The sequence below is a fragment of the Penicillium rubens genome (assembly GCF_028828025.1).
Source record: "Penicillium rubens strain IBT 27055 chromosome Unknown utg000003l_segment0_segment0, whole genome shotgun sequence".
NCBI classification, from domain to species: Eukaryota; Fungi; Ascomycota; class Eurotiomycetes; order Eurotiales; family Aspergillaceae; genus Penicillium; species Penicillium rubens.
This window is the reverse complement of record NW_026890601.1, coordinates 5657120-5674587: the sequence shown is the minus strand read 5'-3', so window position 1 is coordinate 5674587 and position 17468 is coordinate 5657120. Positions and strand designations below refer to the sequence as shown.

At 48.6% G+C, this 17468-nt stretch overlaps 7 protein-coding genes across 7 annotated transcripts; 4 read left to right on the top strand and 3 right to left on the bottom strand.

Moving 5' to 3' along the window:
- Positions 1 to 174: 174 nt before the first annotated feature.
- N7525_008386 (uncharacterized protein) lies at positions 175 to 2340 on the top strand (the record flags this gene model as incomplete). Its single annotated transcript, XM_061214378.1, has 3 exons — positions 175 to 1315; positions 1367 to 1812; positions 1909 to 2340. The coding sequence occupies 3 exons, from the start codon at positions 175 to 177 to the stop codon at positions 2338 to 2340; spliced, it is 2019 nt and encodes a 672-aa protein (XP_061068809.1).
- A 2344-nt stretch (positions 2341 to 4684) lies between these two features.
- Positions 4685 to 6286, top strand: N7525_008385 (uncharacterized protein; the record flags this gene model as incomplete). Its single annotated transcript, XM_002568819.1, has 3 exons — positions 4685 to 4915; positions 4977 to 5080; positions 5131 to 6286. 3 exons carry the CDS (start codon positions 4685 to 4687, stop codon positions 6284 to 6286), a joined length of 1491 nt encoding a protein of 496 aa, XP_002568865.1.
- An 854-nt stretch (positions 6287 to 7140) lies between these two features.
- Positions 7141 to 8613, bottom strand: N7525_008384 (BCS1 and AAA domain-containing protein; the record flags this gene model as incomplete). Its single annotated transcript, XM_002568818.2, has 1 exon — positions 7141 to 8613. One exon carries the CDS (start codon positions 8611 to 8613, stop codon positions 7141 to 7143), a length of 1473 nt encoding a protein of 490 aa, XP_002568864.2.
- A 584-nt stretch (positions 8614 to 9197) lies between these two features.
- Positions 9198 to 9866, bottom strand: N7525_008383 (uncharacterized protein; the record flags this gene model as incomplete). Its single annotated transcript, XM_002568817.1, has 1 exon — positions 9198 to 9866. The coding sequence occupies one exon, from the start codon at positions 9864 to 9866 to the stop codon at positions 9198 to 9200; it is 669 nt and encodes a 222-aa protein (XP_002568863.1).
- Positions 9867 to 11788: 1922 nt separating this feature from the next.
- N7525_008382 (DUF1993 domain-containing protein) lies at positions 11789 to 12301 on the top strand (the record flags this gene model as incomplete). The annotated part of the gene is made up of 1 exon (XM_002568815.1): positions 11789 to 12301. The coding sequence occupies one exon, from the start codon at positions 11789 to 11791 to the stop codon at positions 12299 to 12301; it is 513 nt and encodes a 170-aa protein (XP_002568861.1).
- Positions 12302 to 12465: 164 nt separating this feature from the next.
- Positions 12466 to 13816, bottom strand: N7525_008381 (serine hydrolase domain-containing protein; the record flags this gene model as incomplete). The annotated part of the gene is made up of 3 exons (XM_002568814.1): positions 12466 to 12887; positions 12946 to 13243; positions 13292 to 13816. 3 exons carry the CDS (start codon positions 13814 to 13816, stop codon positions 12466 to 12468), a joined length of 1245 nt encoding a protein of 414 aa, XP_002568860.1.
- A 1654-nt stretch (positions 13817 to 15470) lies between these two features.
- On the top strand, positions 15471 to 17406 carry N7525_008380 (serine/threonine-protein phosphatase 2B catalytic subunit; the record flags this gene model as incomplete). The annotated part of the gene is made up of 5 exons (XM_002568813.1): positions 15471 to 15588; positions 15664 to 15995; positions 16053 to 16310; positions 16373 to 17292; positions 17355 to 17406. The coding sequence occupies 5 exons, from the start codon at positions 15471 to 15473 to the stop codon at positions 17404 to 17406; spliced, it is 1680 nt and encodes a 559-aa protein (XP_002568859.1).
- Between the last annotated feature and the right edge of the window lie 62 nt (positions 17407 to 17468).

Sequence of the window (17468 nt, the reverse complement as noted above, 5' to 3'; positions counted from 1 at the left end):
GCTTATGTATGGAACGCATCCGCATCCCATTCTGGAACGGCCCTACCCGTGACACCCATAATCCTCACTCTTATTTCTCACCTTTTTGGACTTCTCACATTTCACCCCCTCACCTTCCCATACCTTCCTCCCCCAAACCGCCTGTTTTCAAATACCAACATTTTCCATCAAATCATGGCGACAGTACCTGCACTCGCGCAATCTGCTTCACGTGGCTCTAAGCATGAGCTCTCATATGCATCTCCTCTGGTCATCCGAATGCGTGGAGATCTACCGGACACAGAATCTCTCGAGAGACATAACAGTAAGCGCCAAAGTGAAGGTTTCAATGATGAGGACGGTAAACTTGGGGATGATGGACGCAAGCGTCGCTCTTGGGGAAGTAGCGACGATGAAGGCCCACTGACCCATGACAACCTACACAATGAGGATCTTCGCGTCGGGGGGCCATATTTGTGTTCCATTCCTACAGCGAACGTTGTCGTCCCCAAAAATCATGTTAAATTCCGGTTGACGTGTCTCGAAACGGATGAAGGATGGGAACTTGGGCAGAAAATCCTCAACATCATCGACAAGTACCATCTCAACCAACACGGTGTCGGTGTCAGGTTTTCTTTCTTCGGCAGGCAGTCTATTATTGATCCCGAACCACATCCCTGCCTGACTCTTTACGTCCCCGCAAAGAGAGGGACAGTGGATGACACTTGGCTCCAGTGCGCAAGAGAGCTACGAGGTCTCTTGATTAGCAATGACCTTGCTTCTTGCTCGGTGGAGATTGTTGATCCCATGGTTTTCACGCCGGTGAATACTTATCCTGTTCTCCAAAAAGACAAAGTGTTCTGGGAATGGGAGCCTCTCCTGAAAGAACTTTTAGTTCGATTGGACCTAACTTCAATTCGATTCATTGGATGCTTCCGACGTGGCAGAGCGCCCACGGTCCTGGATTGTTCACCAACCCTGTTAATACTGGTCGATCGCAACCAGGACTGGACCGAAACCCGGGAGAAAGTCGTTTCTATTCTGAAGAAGTGGCGTCTCCAAATGCTAGCTGTTGAAATTGTTATGGATAGGCTGGTGTATCAGGCGGGCCGCAAAGGGATCAGTACTGGCCTTGTCGAAGGACTTCTGACGAATGATAGCCGGACCATGGCAACCGAGTCCATTGCTTCATCTCGAAACCATGACAGTAGTGGCACTCTGGGATGCTTCCTGAGTCTCAAACACCCATCCTCTGATGAGTGGAGGACCTTTGCTTTGACTTGCTGGCATGTGGTGGTGCCCCCCTTTGCTGGTCTCTCTGACGGGGATAAGAAGCGTAAGTACCTTTTAATATTCGAGCACTGGTGATACTGACATGACCGCCAAGTAATCGAGAACTGGAACAAAAATGGTATCCTACCAACCTCAACCACCGCCAACGCGGATATTTACCGCCTGCTTGGCGTCGATCACCCAACTCGACTTGCTTACGGAGAACAAGTATCGATGATGGAGGAGGTAATTGAAGAAATTGAAGGTCAGAAGAAGTATCAGATGTGCCAGCAACTTGAACGTGATGATGCACTCGAAATGCTCAGTGGCGACGCTCGCCGGGGCTATGAAAACCTCAAGTCCGATATCAACAAGCAAAAAGCCGATCTTCAGACCCTCCATGATCGTTTTGAAAATGGCCATCGACTGCTTGGACACGTTTTTTCTGCCTCTGGTTTCAAGCAGAAGGACCTTGGCCTTAGGAAAGATGGTAAAAATCATCCTACCAATCTTGACTGGGCCCTTGTTCACTTGATTCCTGCTCGCCAGCCATCCAACAGGGTATGTAACAGTAATTAGATTATTCTTACCCTCTCTTCTACTCTTTCACCTTCATCATTCGACTTTTATCCGCTAACTATTGTTTTATCCTTCCAGTTATTCGACCAAAGTCCCCGTGTTATCCCCCAGAGTTTCGCCCCGCGTTCAATTTTACAAAGCCTAGAGATGCATGGAGATAAAGTTTTCATGCACGGATATCGCTCTGGGAATAGTATTGGGGTTTACAATGGACTTCCCGTTGCCAACATTGAAGCCAAAATGAAAGAGGGCGTTGATACCACGGCCATCACCCTTGATTATTCCATTATTGGTCTTAAAGGAGAGCATTTCTCTGCGCGAGGGGATTCCGGAGCAATGGTTAGCCACAAAAGAAGAACATCAACGGGCACTGAGAGTGTTATTATTGGGATGGTTTTTGCGGGCTTTGAGAAGGAAGGTATCACCAGCTTTACTCGAGCGGACTTTTTGCTCGATGACATTAAGGAGATGACCAAGGCCAGAGATATCGAGCTCTCCTGGTCTACTTGAATTTGCGGGGTTATTCAATTTTTCTTTCTTGGTGTTACCGTGACGAGTGGTTAGCAATAGAGAAGAAGCGGGTATGTCCCTCACTTTTTCTTTACTCACTGCGAAGGACACTGACTTATTCATGTAGATCGGCACAATCTCCTACACCTTTGATAATCCTAGTCCCACCATTCCCTACCCCGCTGGCTATAGCCATGACCTTAGCCTGATCACAGATAATAACCTGCCTGCTCTTGTTAGCCCACCTGGCCATCCAGTCGTGTCGGAATGGGCGTCTTACGCTGCTGCACTCGCCGGCTCCAACGTCTACGCAGTCCGGATGAACACCGTCGTCGGAAGGTGGCTTCTCCTTCAGGGCACTATACATCCAAATGCTATTCTGGACGCAACAGTCATAGGTACAGAATACCTATGGGATCGGACGGCTCGATCTCAAACTGCGTCCCTATTATAGACAACAACCGAACTATTTACCTCTGCGACTAGATGGTCCGGGTCCGTGCTTTGCCTTGGAAGGCCAACAGACCAGTCGAGTAAGGCCATTGTTTTTCAAAACTTCGAAGTTCTGTGCTATTCTGTTATCGATCGCATGGCCGTCAAATCGAAAGACATGGTTGTTAAAGCTGGCTTTTTGCTCCCGGAATCAGTACGGTCATCCACAATTGTCAGCAGCAATGATCAACACCGCCAAAGGGACTCCCACTCCTACCCTCGTCACAGAAGAGAACGCGAGGAATCAGATCGTCGAGTATTTTCAGCCGTGTAGGAAGGCTGTGATTCCATCGGGCTCTAGCTTCTTGGACGAATTTCATCCGGTGACCGGTTTCTGAACCTTTAACCTAATCGCCCTATTGTTATTGCTTCTTACGTATTTCGCTTTCCTTTTTGAATTATCTATTATGATCGCCCCTGGTTTAGAGTCAACTAGGTAGTCTAATACATCACCCTTACCATACCATAGCTTTGTACCACCTGGCATAGGAAATATGGTACGTAGGTACGACGCAGTAGATATTGAAACCCTCCAGGGACGCTCGCGGAGCCGAGATCTGCTAGGAAGAAATCTTTCCATCGAGAAATGGCAGTGGATTCTAGACTCCATGGATAACAAAAACAACCATTCATTGACGACCCAATATATGCTGCAGCCAATGCTGAACTTACGGTTCTTGGAGTGGTACTGGGATGAAGGGCGCCAAATTCGCAAGAGTCACAGTGTAGGCACATACTATTCTGTGAACGGACATTTTGTAGGATTGGGGATGTTCAGAACAGCAGCAGTCTCGGAGGATGTGATCTCCGCTTCTACAAAGGACGGGACGTCTGTTTTAGCAGTGGTTGCTCTTAATAGTTAGTGAACCCCCCAGAATCTTCGTGGAGAGAAATCCAGCTAGCTTCAGATCTATTGCCATCCAATATCTGTATCATTTTTAATCATGAGCATGCCTTTATTCTTCATTTTGGTGTGCGAGGCAAAACAGACTCCTACCAACGTTCATACAACAACAGAAGAAATTGAAGAGCGACGTGTTTGTGTTGAGCACCATGGCCCTATACATCCCTATGCCGACGCTGCTAAAATGGCAGCCCCAATGAAAGCGTTGCGGAGGCCACTACATGTGTAGGTATGTAGTTACCCATTAGACGTGACTTAGCAGGACAGACATCCATGGATGTTTGCAGAGGAAACAGCTTTTATAATGGAAACTTTTGAATAAAGGTTGTAGACCCAAGTAATATATTTTTGAGGAGCCTATACCTATATTGGAAAGAAATGATCATTTTGTTACGCTAGGCCGGACATCCAAAAGTCCGGGTGTCTCCTTCGGCGTTGACATAGTCCGCAAGGAACCCGAAACAGACCTCGGGAGGATCCGAACTAATTCCCACCAAGACATGGCACATCTATCTCGCACCAGCTCTCAAATGTGCCCGCTATTTGGCCATCCAATAATCTCCGGCTTTTGCTACCCCGGACACACCCCAGTCAAATGCGGGGAAAATCTGGGGCTCGTGAGCGGAGACTGGAGTACATGACGCCGATTAGTTGAGCTTGAGTCCCTAGTAGCTTGGCAATACTTCTTCTTTCTGTTATTTTTTTTTCAATGGCTTTCGGCACTTGTGAAGCTTATCATGGGGCAATAAAAGTGATGAACCGGACTTTCTTTATCCGCTTCAGCTGAGAAATATTGGCTATAAATGGCTTTAGATCGTGGAATCATGGTTGCATATCACCGACTTCGTTGTTTATCTTATAAGCCAAGTGAGGGTATTGCCGTTATTTCCTCCTGATTTCTTGCTATTGTTACTCATTTCCTCGCTCGAGGTGTCCCAGCTCGGAGCCATGGCAATCTTTTCTAAGACCATTAAAACACCTTCGAATCCCATCTTGGAAGACAAAGAGTCTCGCAATATTCATGTTGAAGATGTCGACTCCCTCAAAGTGACAGATGAGAAAGCTCAAGGGGATTATTCCGGGGCTACAGCCAAGATTGACCCGGCGGAAATCAAACTCGTGCGCAAATTGGACCTCAGAATAATGCCCATCCTGTGGGCAATGTATTTTCTGAACTATGTAAGCATTTTACCTACCTGCGCATACTGCAAGCTCATAAACTAATGCAAATAAAACCAAGATTGATCGCAATGCTATCGCTAACGCACGTCTCAACAACCTGGAAGAGGATCTTGGTCTTGTCGGAACACAATACAACACTTGTATCTCGATACTGTTCGTCGGGTATGTTGATAGCGCAAAAGAAATGGGACCTAGTCTAACTTGGAAACCAGGTACCTCTTGATGCAAGTCCCGTCAAACATGATCATGTCTTCAAAGAAGTTCCGACCATCACTGTACATGAGCGCATGCATGGCAACATGGGCTATAGTCTCGGCTTGTACAGCTTTAACAAAAGATTATATTGGCCTTCTACTTGTCCGATTCTTTCTAGGAGTCACCGAAGCCCCATTTTATCCCGGTGCGCTGTTCCTACTGTCAGTTTTCTACACACGCAAGGAAATTGCTCTGCGTATTTCCATCCTGTACACTGGCAATATTGTCGCCACTGCTGTTGCTGGCCTGATCGCAGCTGCAACCTTCGCGACCTTGGACGAACATATGAATATTAAAGGATGGCAGTGGCTTTTCATCATTGAGGGCGTGGTTACATTTGGTGTTGCCGCTCTCGGCATTTTCATGCTGCCAGATCACCCACTCACAACACGGTGGCTGACACTGGAAGAGCGCCAGCTCGCCCACGACCGCATTCTGAGGGATACAGTCCGAAGTGAGGAGTCAAAGGGTGCTCTCGATGGTTTGAAGCAAGCCATGGCCGACCCGCGCGTGTACCTCTTGGCTTTTATGCAGAACATGCATCTAAGTGCGTGTGGCTTCAACAACTTTTTCCCGACTGTCGTTGGAAGTCTCGGGTTCAGCAGCACAGTTACCTTGGTTTTGACATGTCCTCCATATGTGTTCTCCGGCATCTGCTGTATCATCGTTGGCATCACCTCTGGTCGATACAATGAGCGGACATGGCACATAACATTTTCCATGGGTGTCGCTGTTGCAGGATTCATTATATCCTGCGTGACACTCAACAAAGGTGCAAGATATGTGGCTTGCTTCCTCTTTGCCAGTGGTGCATACGCCGTCAACTCAGTGATTTTGGGCTGGGTGTCTGCTACACTGGGACAGACGCCAGAGAAGAAGGCCGCTTCGCTTGGATTTATCAACGTTATGGCTAATGCATCTTACATCTACACAGCCTACCTCTACCCGAAGAGTGATGGGCCTCGTTACTTGATTGGAATGTCGGCAAATACGGCTTTTGGAATTGCAACTATTGGAAGTGCTTGGGTGTTGAGGTGGTGGCTGCAGAATACAAACAAAAAGATTAGCAGGGGTGCTCTGCCTGGTGCTAGCGATGTTCTTTATGCCTATTGAAATATTTTCCGTTGAATCAATCATGTATCCATATATCAAATGGGAAGCTTCCAAGGTTGGCTCTCTTCCCCAACTGACGATACTCCATGTCGATCTTTTAGTTCTCGGTTAACCTGGGAATTTGTGAAGAACACATCCTTTTTTTTTAACAAAAGAAGGAAACTCACAAAAATCTAGCAAGATCGGCATTGTGTGTTGTATTTGAAGAAGACGACTCGACGAGACAATGTGCTGGGCGATGTCATACCTTGATATCAATTTATACCCCGATCTAGTCAAGGGGTTGTCCTTATTTACCTACAGAACAAATGAAGCAATCGAAGTAATTCTCTTTCCAAAATCATTCAGAACGCCTGACACTCCCCTTCCTGTGGACAGGACTCTCTGTACTGCTAGTATCCTGCTCGCAATTGGACGGACCCCAAGTACCCTCCATTTGCATGGTCATGGTAATCATATCATTGGATTTTGATTTTATGGGACCGTATCCAATTTCACCTTTACCAGCTTCGACAGTAGTGACGGTTTGTATGCAGTTTGTAGCAGATCTTTCCCGGCTTTGAGCTTTTGTTTCCTTTGTCCCATGAAGACATATAATCGTGAGCTTCATGGCACTAGGTAGATCATCATCATCATCTATTATTATTGATTCTGATACCTCCCTCTCTCTGCCGGGTCTGCATAGATCCAAGGATGCAGACTCTTACAGACTCCGTAACGTTCCCCGTGCCGTCCGTCATGCAAAAACTTGGGAATCGAGTGAATTAAATAAAATGTCTATCTATGATACATATGCTTGTGATACAAAGAGGGAAGAGCATGTTCCCAAAAGGGCCATATTTCTTCGACACCATCTATTTTTCATATTCCATCTCCTCGACCCAGCTTTTGACATTGTCACAAGCCTCCTCCGGCTGGCGTTTATACTGCAGAAGAAAGCCTTGTACTTCTGCAAGACTATATTGCCTCTCCGGTAGACACCCTGCAAACTGCACTGCCAGTTCATTCAGCCTTGCCGTCTCCGTCTCCTGTTCTTTTAGAGAGAATCCAGCGTCTTGGGACATATCGCTGTATAAGCTCAAGAAGAGATCTCGCAATTCCTCTTGAGATGGAAGCTCGAATCGAATGTGAATGTCCACACGGCCCGGCCGAATCAGCGCGCGGTCCAACCGCTGCGGTGAATTAGTTGTCATAATCAAGATGCGGCCCTCTTGGGACGAAACGCCGTCAATTGCGTTGAGCAGGCCAGAAAGAGATACAGATGTGTTTGCTAATGTTCCGGTCGCTGACCCTGGCTGACTGAAATCTTCGCTCGAACCCAAGTCACCTCTGCTCAACCCTGCAGCATCGATATCCTCCAAAAGCACCACACAACGCGTAGGCACCTCGGAGAACATCCGGCTGAATTGCGATTCTGTCATGGTAGGATCCAGCAAGCTCAGCACGTATATGTCCAGACCGAAGACACCCGCAATTGCAGATGCAAGACTCGTCTTGCCTGTTCCCGGAGGCCCGGAAAACAGATACCCACGCCGGTACGGGATGCCGTGGTTGGCATACCATTGTCTCGTATGCGGATGAAGGTACTCATTGATATCCCGCAAGATAGTTTGTTTCTTCTGCTTATCAAGGATAACAGTGGAGATGTCTCTGGATGGTCGCGAAGCGGCTGAGCTCCAACGGATGTGGTCTCGGGAATTGGGCTTAGTACGATAGACTGTGATGCTAGACACAGAAACCTTACGACTGTAAGCACGAACTTCGTCGAGAAAGTTCTTGATTGGAGCGAGTGAAAGACTGAGGCACTGCAACTTCAACGGGGGATTCGTATCAACCTGCGGAACACTTTCAGGGCTACTCGCTGCGTGGCTGAAAAGCATCCATGTTCGCTTGAACCGAAAAAGACGTGATCCACGGAAAGGCTTGAGCTCCAAAAATGAGTTGTCCTCTACCTCTCGATAGCTGACCAGCCTGTCGGAATTTGGATGCGCCAGCGGAGCACGTATTAAGGCTTTGTCGTTGTCGGAGCGATTGGTAGTTTGTGCCAAGACTGAGAGAAAATTGCGACGCTGGAAAGCATGATCGTTCATCCAGCGAACGATATCATCGTAGAGGGGGTCTTCCGCCCTCACGTGTACAGTTGACAAGCATGTCTTTTCTGCGTAGGTGTATAATACATTCCCAGCGGAGCGGAGCGAAGTGATGAGCCCGACCACAACAAGTCCAGAGTTGAGAAAGACAACAGGATCCACATTCAGCGTGTTCCGGGCGGATTCCACAAGGGTGTAGAGTACACCAGATACCGTGTGTCGGGCAAACATGGACATCCTGCACCTGGGCACCTGGGCAATGAACGGAGCTTACATATATCCCCTGGCAGATGCGATTGGACTTACCGCCCTACGGGGTGCAGTGGTATCCTTGACCGCTCTGTGTATACCGTCTACCTATTCCTACACTACACACCCAACCGCGTGTTGGGAGTTTCTCGCAGCCATGATCTGGGAAGACCGTCATGATCATAGACGAGGTGAGTATGACAGATCTTTCCACATTGAGTATTGTAAATCGAGAAACACGAGGAAGGGTTGAAGAAGAATGAGAAGCTCCACCTGGGCACCTGCTCAGGTGGGCATGGTGCACATTACATAATCATTTTTTTCGCCCCTTCCACCTGCTTTTGCAACCAAACCGTTGTCGCTTTCTTCAAACCGATATCTCCTCTCCGTTCATTTGTTCCAATTGCTCAGGTGGAAGAGGGTACGCCCAGGAAGGGGATAATAGTGTCCTCGGATCTGCCGGTCCAGTGACCAAATGTCGTTGTAGCAGTTTGAAAAATGCCATGGAAGTCCGCCTATCCGAAGACATTTGTCTTGATTGATAACCCACCTAGCCGATAGGTACGATATTGCTAGCGCAACGAAGAGATAGGGAGTAGGTTCGAACCGAGTAAGTGATACTGAGATTGATGTACCGCAATGTACCGTCTGACAGCCTCAAAGTCCGATCTCTTTTGACTGTCCTGGTTGTTGACTTTGGCACTTAAATTGACAGCGTTGTCGCTTTGTCGAACCATCTTCATGATTCCGTTGAACAAGGCATCCGCTTTGCTAGATATCTTACGGCGCTGCTGAAGCCTTTCCTGGATGTTTTCGTCAACCTGGAGATATAGCCAGTTGGCGACAGTACAAGACCACTGCACCCATCTGTTGTAGTTGTGCCGGCCTTTGGCTGGGCGGGGAACACTACTGTTGATCAGATGCTCTAGTCGGAGTTGTGCCAGTGCGACTTTCACTTGGAGAACCCATTGCTCGGGGTTCTTGGGGTTGTGCTTCAGTCGACGCGGCACCTTCGTAATCATGACTTGGGTCAACTTGGGTAGGTTGGACCCTTGTGTCTCTGGTGTGCGGCGTGTGTCCGCAATTTGAAGGTCGATTTTGGTATCAGCCTTATCCACTTCATAATCGACGTCTTTGGCGTCGAGATACTTGGTTGGGAGGCTGGCTTGTTGGCCAGTGCTGGTGATTTGAGAGTAGGGTTTGGTGTCACACTCCTGTTTGGTACTGTTGTCGGTCGCCATCGCTCAGTGCTGATCCGATGCCTGAAGGAGGGGTATGTGATTGGCTGTATGAGTTTCACTGTGAGCATCAGAATAACCTTGGAAAGTGTGCGGGAGAGGCTCCGAGTATGAAAGAGAGGATAGGTACCTACATATGTAGGTAACCTCTAGGAATGACACTGGTAAAAGAAAGGTGAGTGCGTATTGTGTATCAAAGAGAGTGGATGAGAGATGAAAGGAAGATGAATGAACGATGATAGAAGAGAAGAGAGATGGAGAGGGAAGTAGAATACACCAGTTAAGGATACCAAGACTGCCCAATAAGGCTTAGTACCCCTTGACGACGTTGACATCGACCGGTACCTACCACCGCCTGAGAGTCAGACAGCGAATTCGTCAATAAACTTGTCTTTGACAGCAACACAATTGCTCGGACCAGGCAACTTCATCCAAGCGCCACACGGCGACTGGTTTCAAGTACCGGCGGCCAAAAGCTGCCCACGACTACTTTTGACTACTCTTGCCGCTTTGGCACGCCGAGGGATCTTTCAGAAGTGTCTAAACTAGACGAATATGGTATCGTGCATCTTGCAAGTAACCATGCTTAGGTTAATTCTTAGAACCCTTCCATCGCTGTATCCACTCGAACCATGACATTTCTTGGATTCTTGGAGGTCGACCCCCTAGGTTCGCGGCTAAAGAGGCCGCTATGAAGGCGATCTCTCCCCAACGACTCGGTTGGCATCAAGCTGACGTGTCGATGATCCTTGGAAACAAGAAGCCAGTTCTAGTTTTACATGCACTGCCACCTCCAACCGCAGAGACAAGCAAGGAAGATCGAGATCAGTCTCCATTGAGAAGATAAGTGGCGCAACTCTCGATCAGTCATGACGAGGATTATGCTACTGTCACTGTATTGGTGGTCAACCGTTCTTCATATTTCTGTGCTGGGGTCCTCTCGGCGATGGGCGACGGCACTTGGTTGTATCTGTGTCAATGTCCGACTCTTCAGATCGGGTGTCAGTTGATGTTCGTTGTGGCGTGAGCCACTGGCAGTTCTGCTTCCTGTTATAGAGATGTTCCGAAATCGAATTCACTGGCACATTCACGTCAATTGTTGTATTCTATTGCGAGACACTCTATGCCTATTAGTTATGTACGGTTAACTGAGACTTTTCTTTCTTAGCAGGTATTCACGTACGCAAAGTACGACTAGCTTCCGACTTGTTCCTGAATCATTCATCGGAACATGACATCAATCAGTACGGCGGTTTGGCCGAGTGGTCTAAGGCGATTGACTAGAAATCAATTCCGTTCGCGGGCGCATGTTCGAATCATGCAGCCGTCGTTAAATCTTCTTTTTTTGCGAAAACTTTTTGCGGGACGGCCCGTAGACATCGACATGGCCCCACTGGGCCATCGCGCGAAATACCACGACAAATGGAAACAGATATCGATATATTGATCGTCGGGGCAAGAATCGTTGGGACGACCAACCACCACGCACGACAAACGGAAATAGACAGGACTCGATATATTGATCGTCGGGGCAAGAGTCGTTAGGATGACCGCACGACAAACGGAAATAGGTAAGACTCGATATATTGATCGTCGGGGCAAAATGAAACGACTGCACGACAAACAGAAATAGACAGAACTCATATATTTAGATCGTCGGGGCAAGAATCATTGGGACTACCAACCACCTACATGGCACCAGACCCCTCAGACCACTTCACACACTTAAAGAATTCGTCACATAGCCAGCATCCTACCTACTTACTCCGTGGACATCAATGAGGCAGCATTTTCAGCCCCCAAATTTTACCTGGTCGTTAGATCCGACCCCTCCGCGGGGTGAAACTGAAACTGGCCTCACTCATGTCTGAAGTCCTCATTTCTCCCCTTCTCAAGATCTCATACACCAAACTTCTTACTCCATCATGGTCCACACCTTCTACGACGGAACCATTGTGGTGGCTCAACACATCCTGGGCTCCCTCTCCCACTTTCTTCAACAAGCCGAGCAACGCCCCAACGCCACCGATCTGCTCGACGCACGTCTTTGTGAGGACATGTATCCAGTGACCGACCAAGTGCGCCTCGCAACCCAATTCTCAGAAAACCTCGTCGCGCGACTAACCGGTCGCGAGCCGGTAATCACTGAAGGCAAACCCACCACATACGCCGAATGCTACGAGCGGATCGAGAAGGTGCTAAAAGCCCTTAAAGAGGCCGACGAGGAGCTCGTCAACCAGCACCCTGATAAGCTGAAGTTGACTCAAATGGGCCCAGATCATGCGGCGGAAATCAGTGGTGCTACCTATGCCCATACCATCGCCTTGCCGAACATTTATTTTCATCTTACTACTGCCTATGGTATTCTTCGGAAGGAGGGGGTTCCGCTAGGGAAGCGTGATTATTATGTCGGTTTTTCTTCTCGCCTTCTCGCTTGAGGTATCGCTCCTTAGAGGGGATTGAATCAGAACTGTAGAATTTGTTGCATGTACAAAGACCTTTCTTTCCCTGTACGCTGGACTTTCATAAAGGCAAGGCCAGAGCCTGACAAACAATCCTGGAAGGAACAACCTTGGAATAAGGTCATCCTCTACCTTCCATATCAAGCCTCACTGAGAGCTTTGTAAATCTCAGCCTCAACTGCTTCCCATAGCTCAAACACCTTGACGTCCGCAAATGGCAGAATCTGTGTACACACCATGCCCGCAACACCCTTCTCCCTGTCCGCCCACCACCACAAATTCGGCAGGCCAGCCCAGTGCCCTGTGCTAGTCGACCGCCCAGTCGCACCGCCATTGCTCAACATAAAAGTGAGGCCCCAACCCTGTGGCGGGTTCCCTGGGACATGGTATTGCTCAGCAATGGGGTTGGTCAGGTCCGGTTTGGCAGCTGGAATGCTTTGACGGCCGTAGTTGGGGAACCGTGGAATCTGGTTAGAGAACATTTCGTCCACGGTTTCCTTGCGAAGCAACTTGCTACCTGTTCTAGGGCACGTCCCATCGTTTAACAGCACAGCAAGGGCCTCTGCGGAGACAAGTCAGTGTGTGGAATCCTGTCGGTATCGGAGCTACACGCAACTCACTACAATATTCATGCGGCTTGGCAAATACACCCGCACCGCCGCTGTTAAACACTCTGGCGACTTCAGCCTCGTTCTCCGGGTCAACAACCAGAGGCGCCCGAAGAAGATGCTCTCGGGGCCTCAGGGTGCCGTCGGGGCTTCGAGCATTCATGTACGCCAGCCTCTGGCGCATATCATGACTTGGGATCATGGACATGTCCTTGATGCCAAGGGGCAGAAAGATGTTCTTTTGCAGGTAGTCGTTGAGGGTCAGACCCGCTGCACGTTCCAGTGCGATTCCCGCCCAGTCGATGCCAACCTTCCACATTAGCGATGCATCTCATGGCTCTGAATATACCATACTTACACCATATTCCCAACCTTCACCAGGTTGGAATAGCAGAGGTATCTTCATATCTTCAATCCGCCCAGAGAACTCATCCATGCCCACCGGGTACGACCACTGCCTCAATCTTTCGTTGAAAAATGAATACCCGAATCCGGCAGTATGGGTCAACAGCATACGCAGGGTAATCCCATGCTTCTTCTCCTCGAAGCTACCATCTGGCAGCAGAACCTGGAGACCCTTCAATTCAGGGCAAAGACTCTCCGTCTGCTCTGCGTCATCCAGCTTGAGAACACCCTGCTCAACCAGTTGCATGCAAGCAACACCAACCAGCATCTTAGTGCAAGATGCAATCCAGAAGATGTTGTCCAAGGTCATAGGGTCTTTGGATCCCGTGCCTCGCTTGCCCGCAGAATGGGCGAGTAGTTCATTGCCATCTTTACCGACGACCACGACCGTGGTTCCGGGAATACCGGTCTTTTGGTCTTCGCAGGCTTTGTCTATAATATCACAGATATGCGAATGGACTTGCGCATTGAGAGACATATTTTTGATTTCTGTATAGCAGTCAATAGGCGATTGTGGGAGTCGTGTAAGTGTTGGGAAAAGGTCCTACCAAAATAAACAGAAAGAGGGTTCAAAGAGTGGATTGTGTGCGGGGAAGTCAACGGTAGCGCCTATGTTGTACCTACCTACCTACCTACCTACCTACATGTAGGGACTCGCAACCCAAGAATACTCCACTTTTAGGGTGACGTGTATTCAAACTAGAGTAATCTAAGGGCAAACAATCGCAGGGTCCCCAGAGTCCTTCTCATACAGTTGCGCAAATGTACGGAACAGGGAAGTTTCATGTCTCGGCTCGCTGCCGATGTCCCGAGGTCCGCTATCGAAGAGGTCCAGTCACAGTTGCAGCATAGGATGTGATGATACGACCTCGGGAGGAATGCATACACCTGGGCAAGGTGTTTCGCTCAGTCATCAGATCACCCTGTACTAACAACAGTAAGGGTCACTAGCAACTATTGGTAGATCATAGGAGTTACCAAGAGGTCAGTTCCACGTGATAAGCCATAATTTCGATGGATATCTATTAGGGCCTCTTACATATTGGCCAAAAGCAGTACATAGCACTACAATATTTGGTCCAATATTTCAGAGGTCCCTCTGTACTTTTACCTAAGTATAAGCTTATGTCTGAAGAGCATTTTCGAGCTAGTGATGTCAACTAGAATTCCCTCCCTAGGACAAGCCAGCAAATAGACCCTGGTCAGGTTGCAGGCGACACTGGTCAAGTCATTGAGTCTGCCTCTTGTTGTACACTGAGATTAGTTGGACCGTCGGGAATATTCCAAGGTTTCTCTATCCTTTAAGTGTCACCAGTAATCACAACCAATCAGTGCCTCGGGCCTAGACTCTACACATTTAAGCTTATCTTGAGCTTTGTAGTATTGTAGTAGAATTAGTCCATTTTACCGAGACAGCAGGTAATATTAAAGAGCAATAGGTGCAGCTTTGAAGAATTTCCCATGCAGACCATCAGCCGTGCATATACCAGCGGTCTAGGCAAATTGGGGCTAAGCGCAATAAACGCTAATCGCAACTTCAGATGAAAACTCGAAGCCGAGGCCAAAAATTGAATAGTTATTCGCAATATTAAATTCCCACACTGTTTAGATGAAAAGGTTGAAATAATCCAAATTTGGGATCGAAATGAATCTGATAGCGTGGGGTAAAAGCCGTTGTTGCCTTAGGCACGGGGTCAATCACGTTGACATGAGGCTGAACTTGGTAATTCTGGTCTCTCGTGTCATCCCCGGATCTCAATCACTGTCTTCCCCCAGAAAGAAAAATCAAAATCAGTCAAAATCTCAGATACAGTTACGATCAAGGTTGGTGTGAGACCCACCAATCTAAGGACGGCCCAGAAGCCGCTTATCCAATTTGTTTCTCTTTTTCCCAACTTCACATTTCCCCCCAAAACACACAACCCCCAGCATTTTACATTCTGGGCTCGGTTCTCCTTTTTCGGTTTCAAAACTTCGACTTGATCTGAGTTCTATCAATCTTATACTCTTCTTCGTCGTGGGAGCTCTATCCCGCGTTCACCTCACCCCCGCCACAACTCCGCGCTTCTCTCCATCCCACTCCCCCCTTACTCCGAACTCAAAAACCAAATTACGTTTCAGTCTCTGCCAGAATGGATCGGGCTATAGCACGCGCCGTGACCGACAAACAGCCGGTCCCGGAGATCGATTTCACATTACACACGATGGAGGACAACACGCAGGTGTCAACAATGGAGAGGGTGGTCAAAGGTAAATGCCGCAGTGGTCTCGATCGCTTTCGCAAGATCTGGTAACCGGATCGCTAACTTCCTTTCGTAACCTTAGAGGTCCAAGCGCCGGCTCTCAGCTATCCTCCGGATGATATGTTTTGGTCGTCAGAGGATCCCTCCAAGCCCAATCTCCAGTACCTCAAGCAACACCTCTATCGTGAAGGTCGTCTTTCAGAAGAACAGGCACTATGGATCATCCACGCTGGTACGCAGGTTTTGAAGGCTGAGCCAAATTTGCTCGAAATGGATGCGCCCATTACAGTGTGTGGCGATGTTCACGGCCAGTACTACGATTTGATGAAGCTGTTCGAGGTTGGCGGTGACCCTTCAGAAACGAGGTATCTCTTTTTGGGCGACTATGTGGACCGTGGTTATTTCAGTATTGAGGTGGGTCATTCCGAGTTCCCTCGAATATAGAACTACTCTAACCCTTCGTCTCTGCAGTGCGTCCTCTATCTCTGGGCATTGAAGATCTGGTATCCCGATTCACTTTGGTTGCTGCGGGGTAATCACGAATGTCGCCACTTGACAGACTACTTCACCTTCAAGTTGGAGTGTAAGCACAAATATAGTGAACGGATCTACGAGGCATGCCTGGAATCCTTCTGTGCGCTGCCGCTGGCGGCGGTTATGAACAAACAGTTCCTCTGCATTCACGGTGGTCTCAGCCCCGAGCTGCATACCCTCGAGGATATCAAGGCTGTATGTACCTTCCCTATGCACATTTTGAATGATAGTGTTCGCAGACAGCTTACAAGACATAGATTGATCGTTTCCGCGAACCTCCAACACACGGGCTCATGTGCGACATCCTTTGGGCCGACCCTCTGGAGGAATTTGGTCAAGAAAAGACAGGCGATTTCTTTATTCATAACAGTGTCCGCGGTTGCTCCTACTTTTTCTCTTATCCCGCGGCATGCGCGTTTTTGGAGAAGAACAATTTGCTCTCCGTCATCAGAGCACATGAGGCTCAGGATGCCGGATATCGCATGTACAGAAAGACACGAACCACCGGCTTCCCTAGTGTTATGACTATTTTCAGCGCGCCCAACTACCTGGATGTTTACAACAACAAGGCGGCTGTCCTCAAATATGAGAACAATGTGATGAACATCCGCCAATTCAACTGCACCCCCCACCCATATTGGCTTCCCAACTTCATGGATGTTTTCACTTGGTCTTTGCCATTTGTTGGTGAGAAAATTACGGATATGCTCATCGCCATTCTCAACACCTGCTCGAAGGAAGAGTTGGAGGACGAGGCCCCCACACCCGTCTCTGCTAGTGAAAGCATGGATAAGGATTCAATCACGTCTCCGTCGATGGACCCTGAATCCACCGAGTTCAAGCGACGTGCCATCAAAAACAAAATTCTTGCCATTGGTCGCCTCTCTCGTGTCTTCCAGGTTCTCCGCGAACAGTCCGAGAGTGTCACTGAGCTGAAGACGGCGGCTGGCGGTCGTCTTCCTGCTGGAACCCTGATGCTGGGTGCGGAAGGTATCAAGCAGGCTATTCACAACTTCGAGGATGCCCGGAAGGTTGATATCCAAAATGAGCACATGCCTCCTACCCAGGAAGAAGTTATCGCAAAGAGCGAGGAGAGTCGTCGTATCGCCCTGGAGCGGGCTGAACATGAGGCTGCCAACGATGCCGGACTCGCCACAGTTGCTCGACGGATCAGCATGTAAGTGTTCGCTTGAGAGAGTTTGCCACCATCCCATTTCACATACTAATCGAAATCACCAGGTCTGCTGGCTCAGGTCGCCCCCGTTCTCGACAGAGGGATCCATCCTCCTAAGGATGTCTGATTAAACTATGATTTGACCGAGTTGATATTATGACACGATCTATGCATTTCTT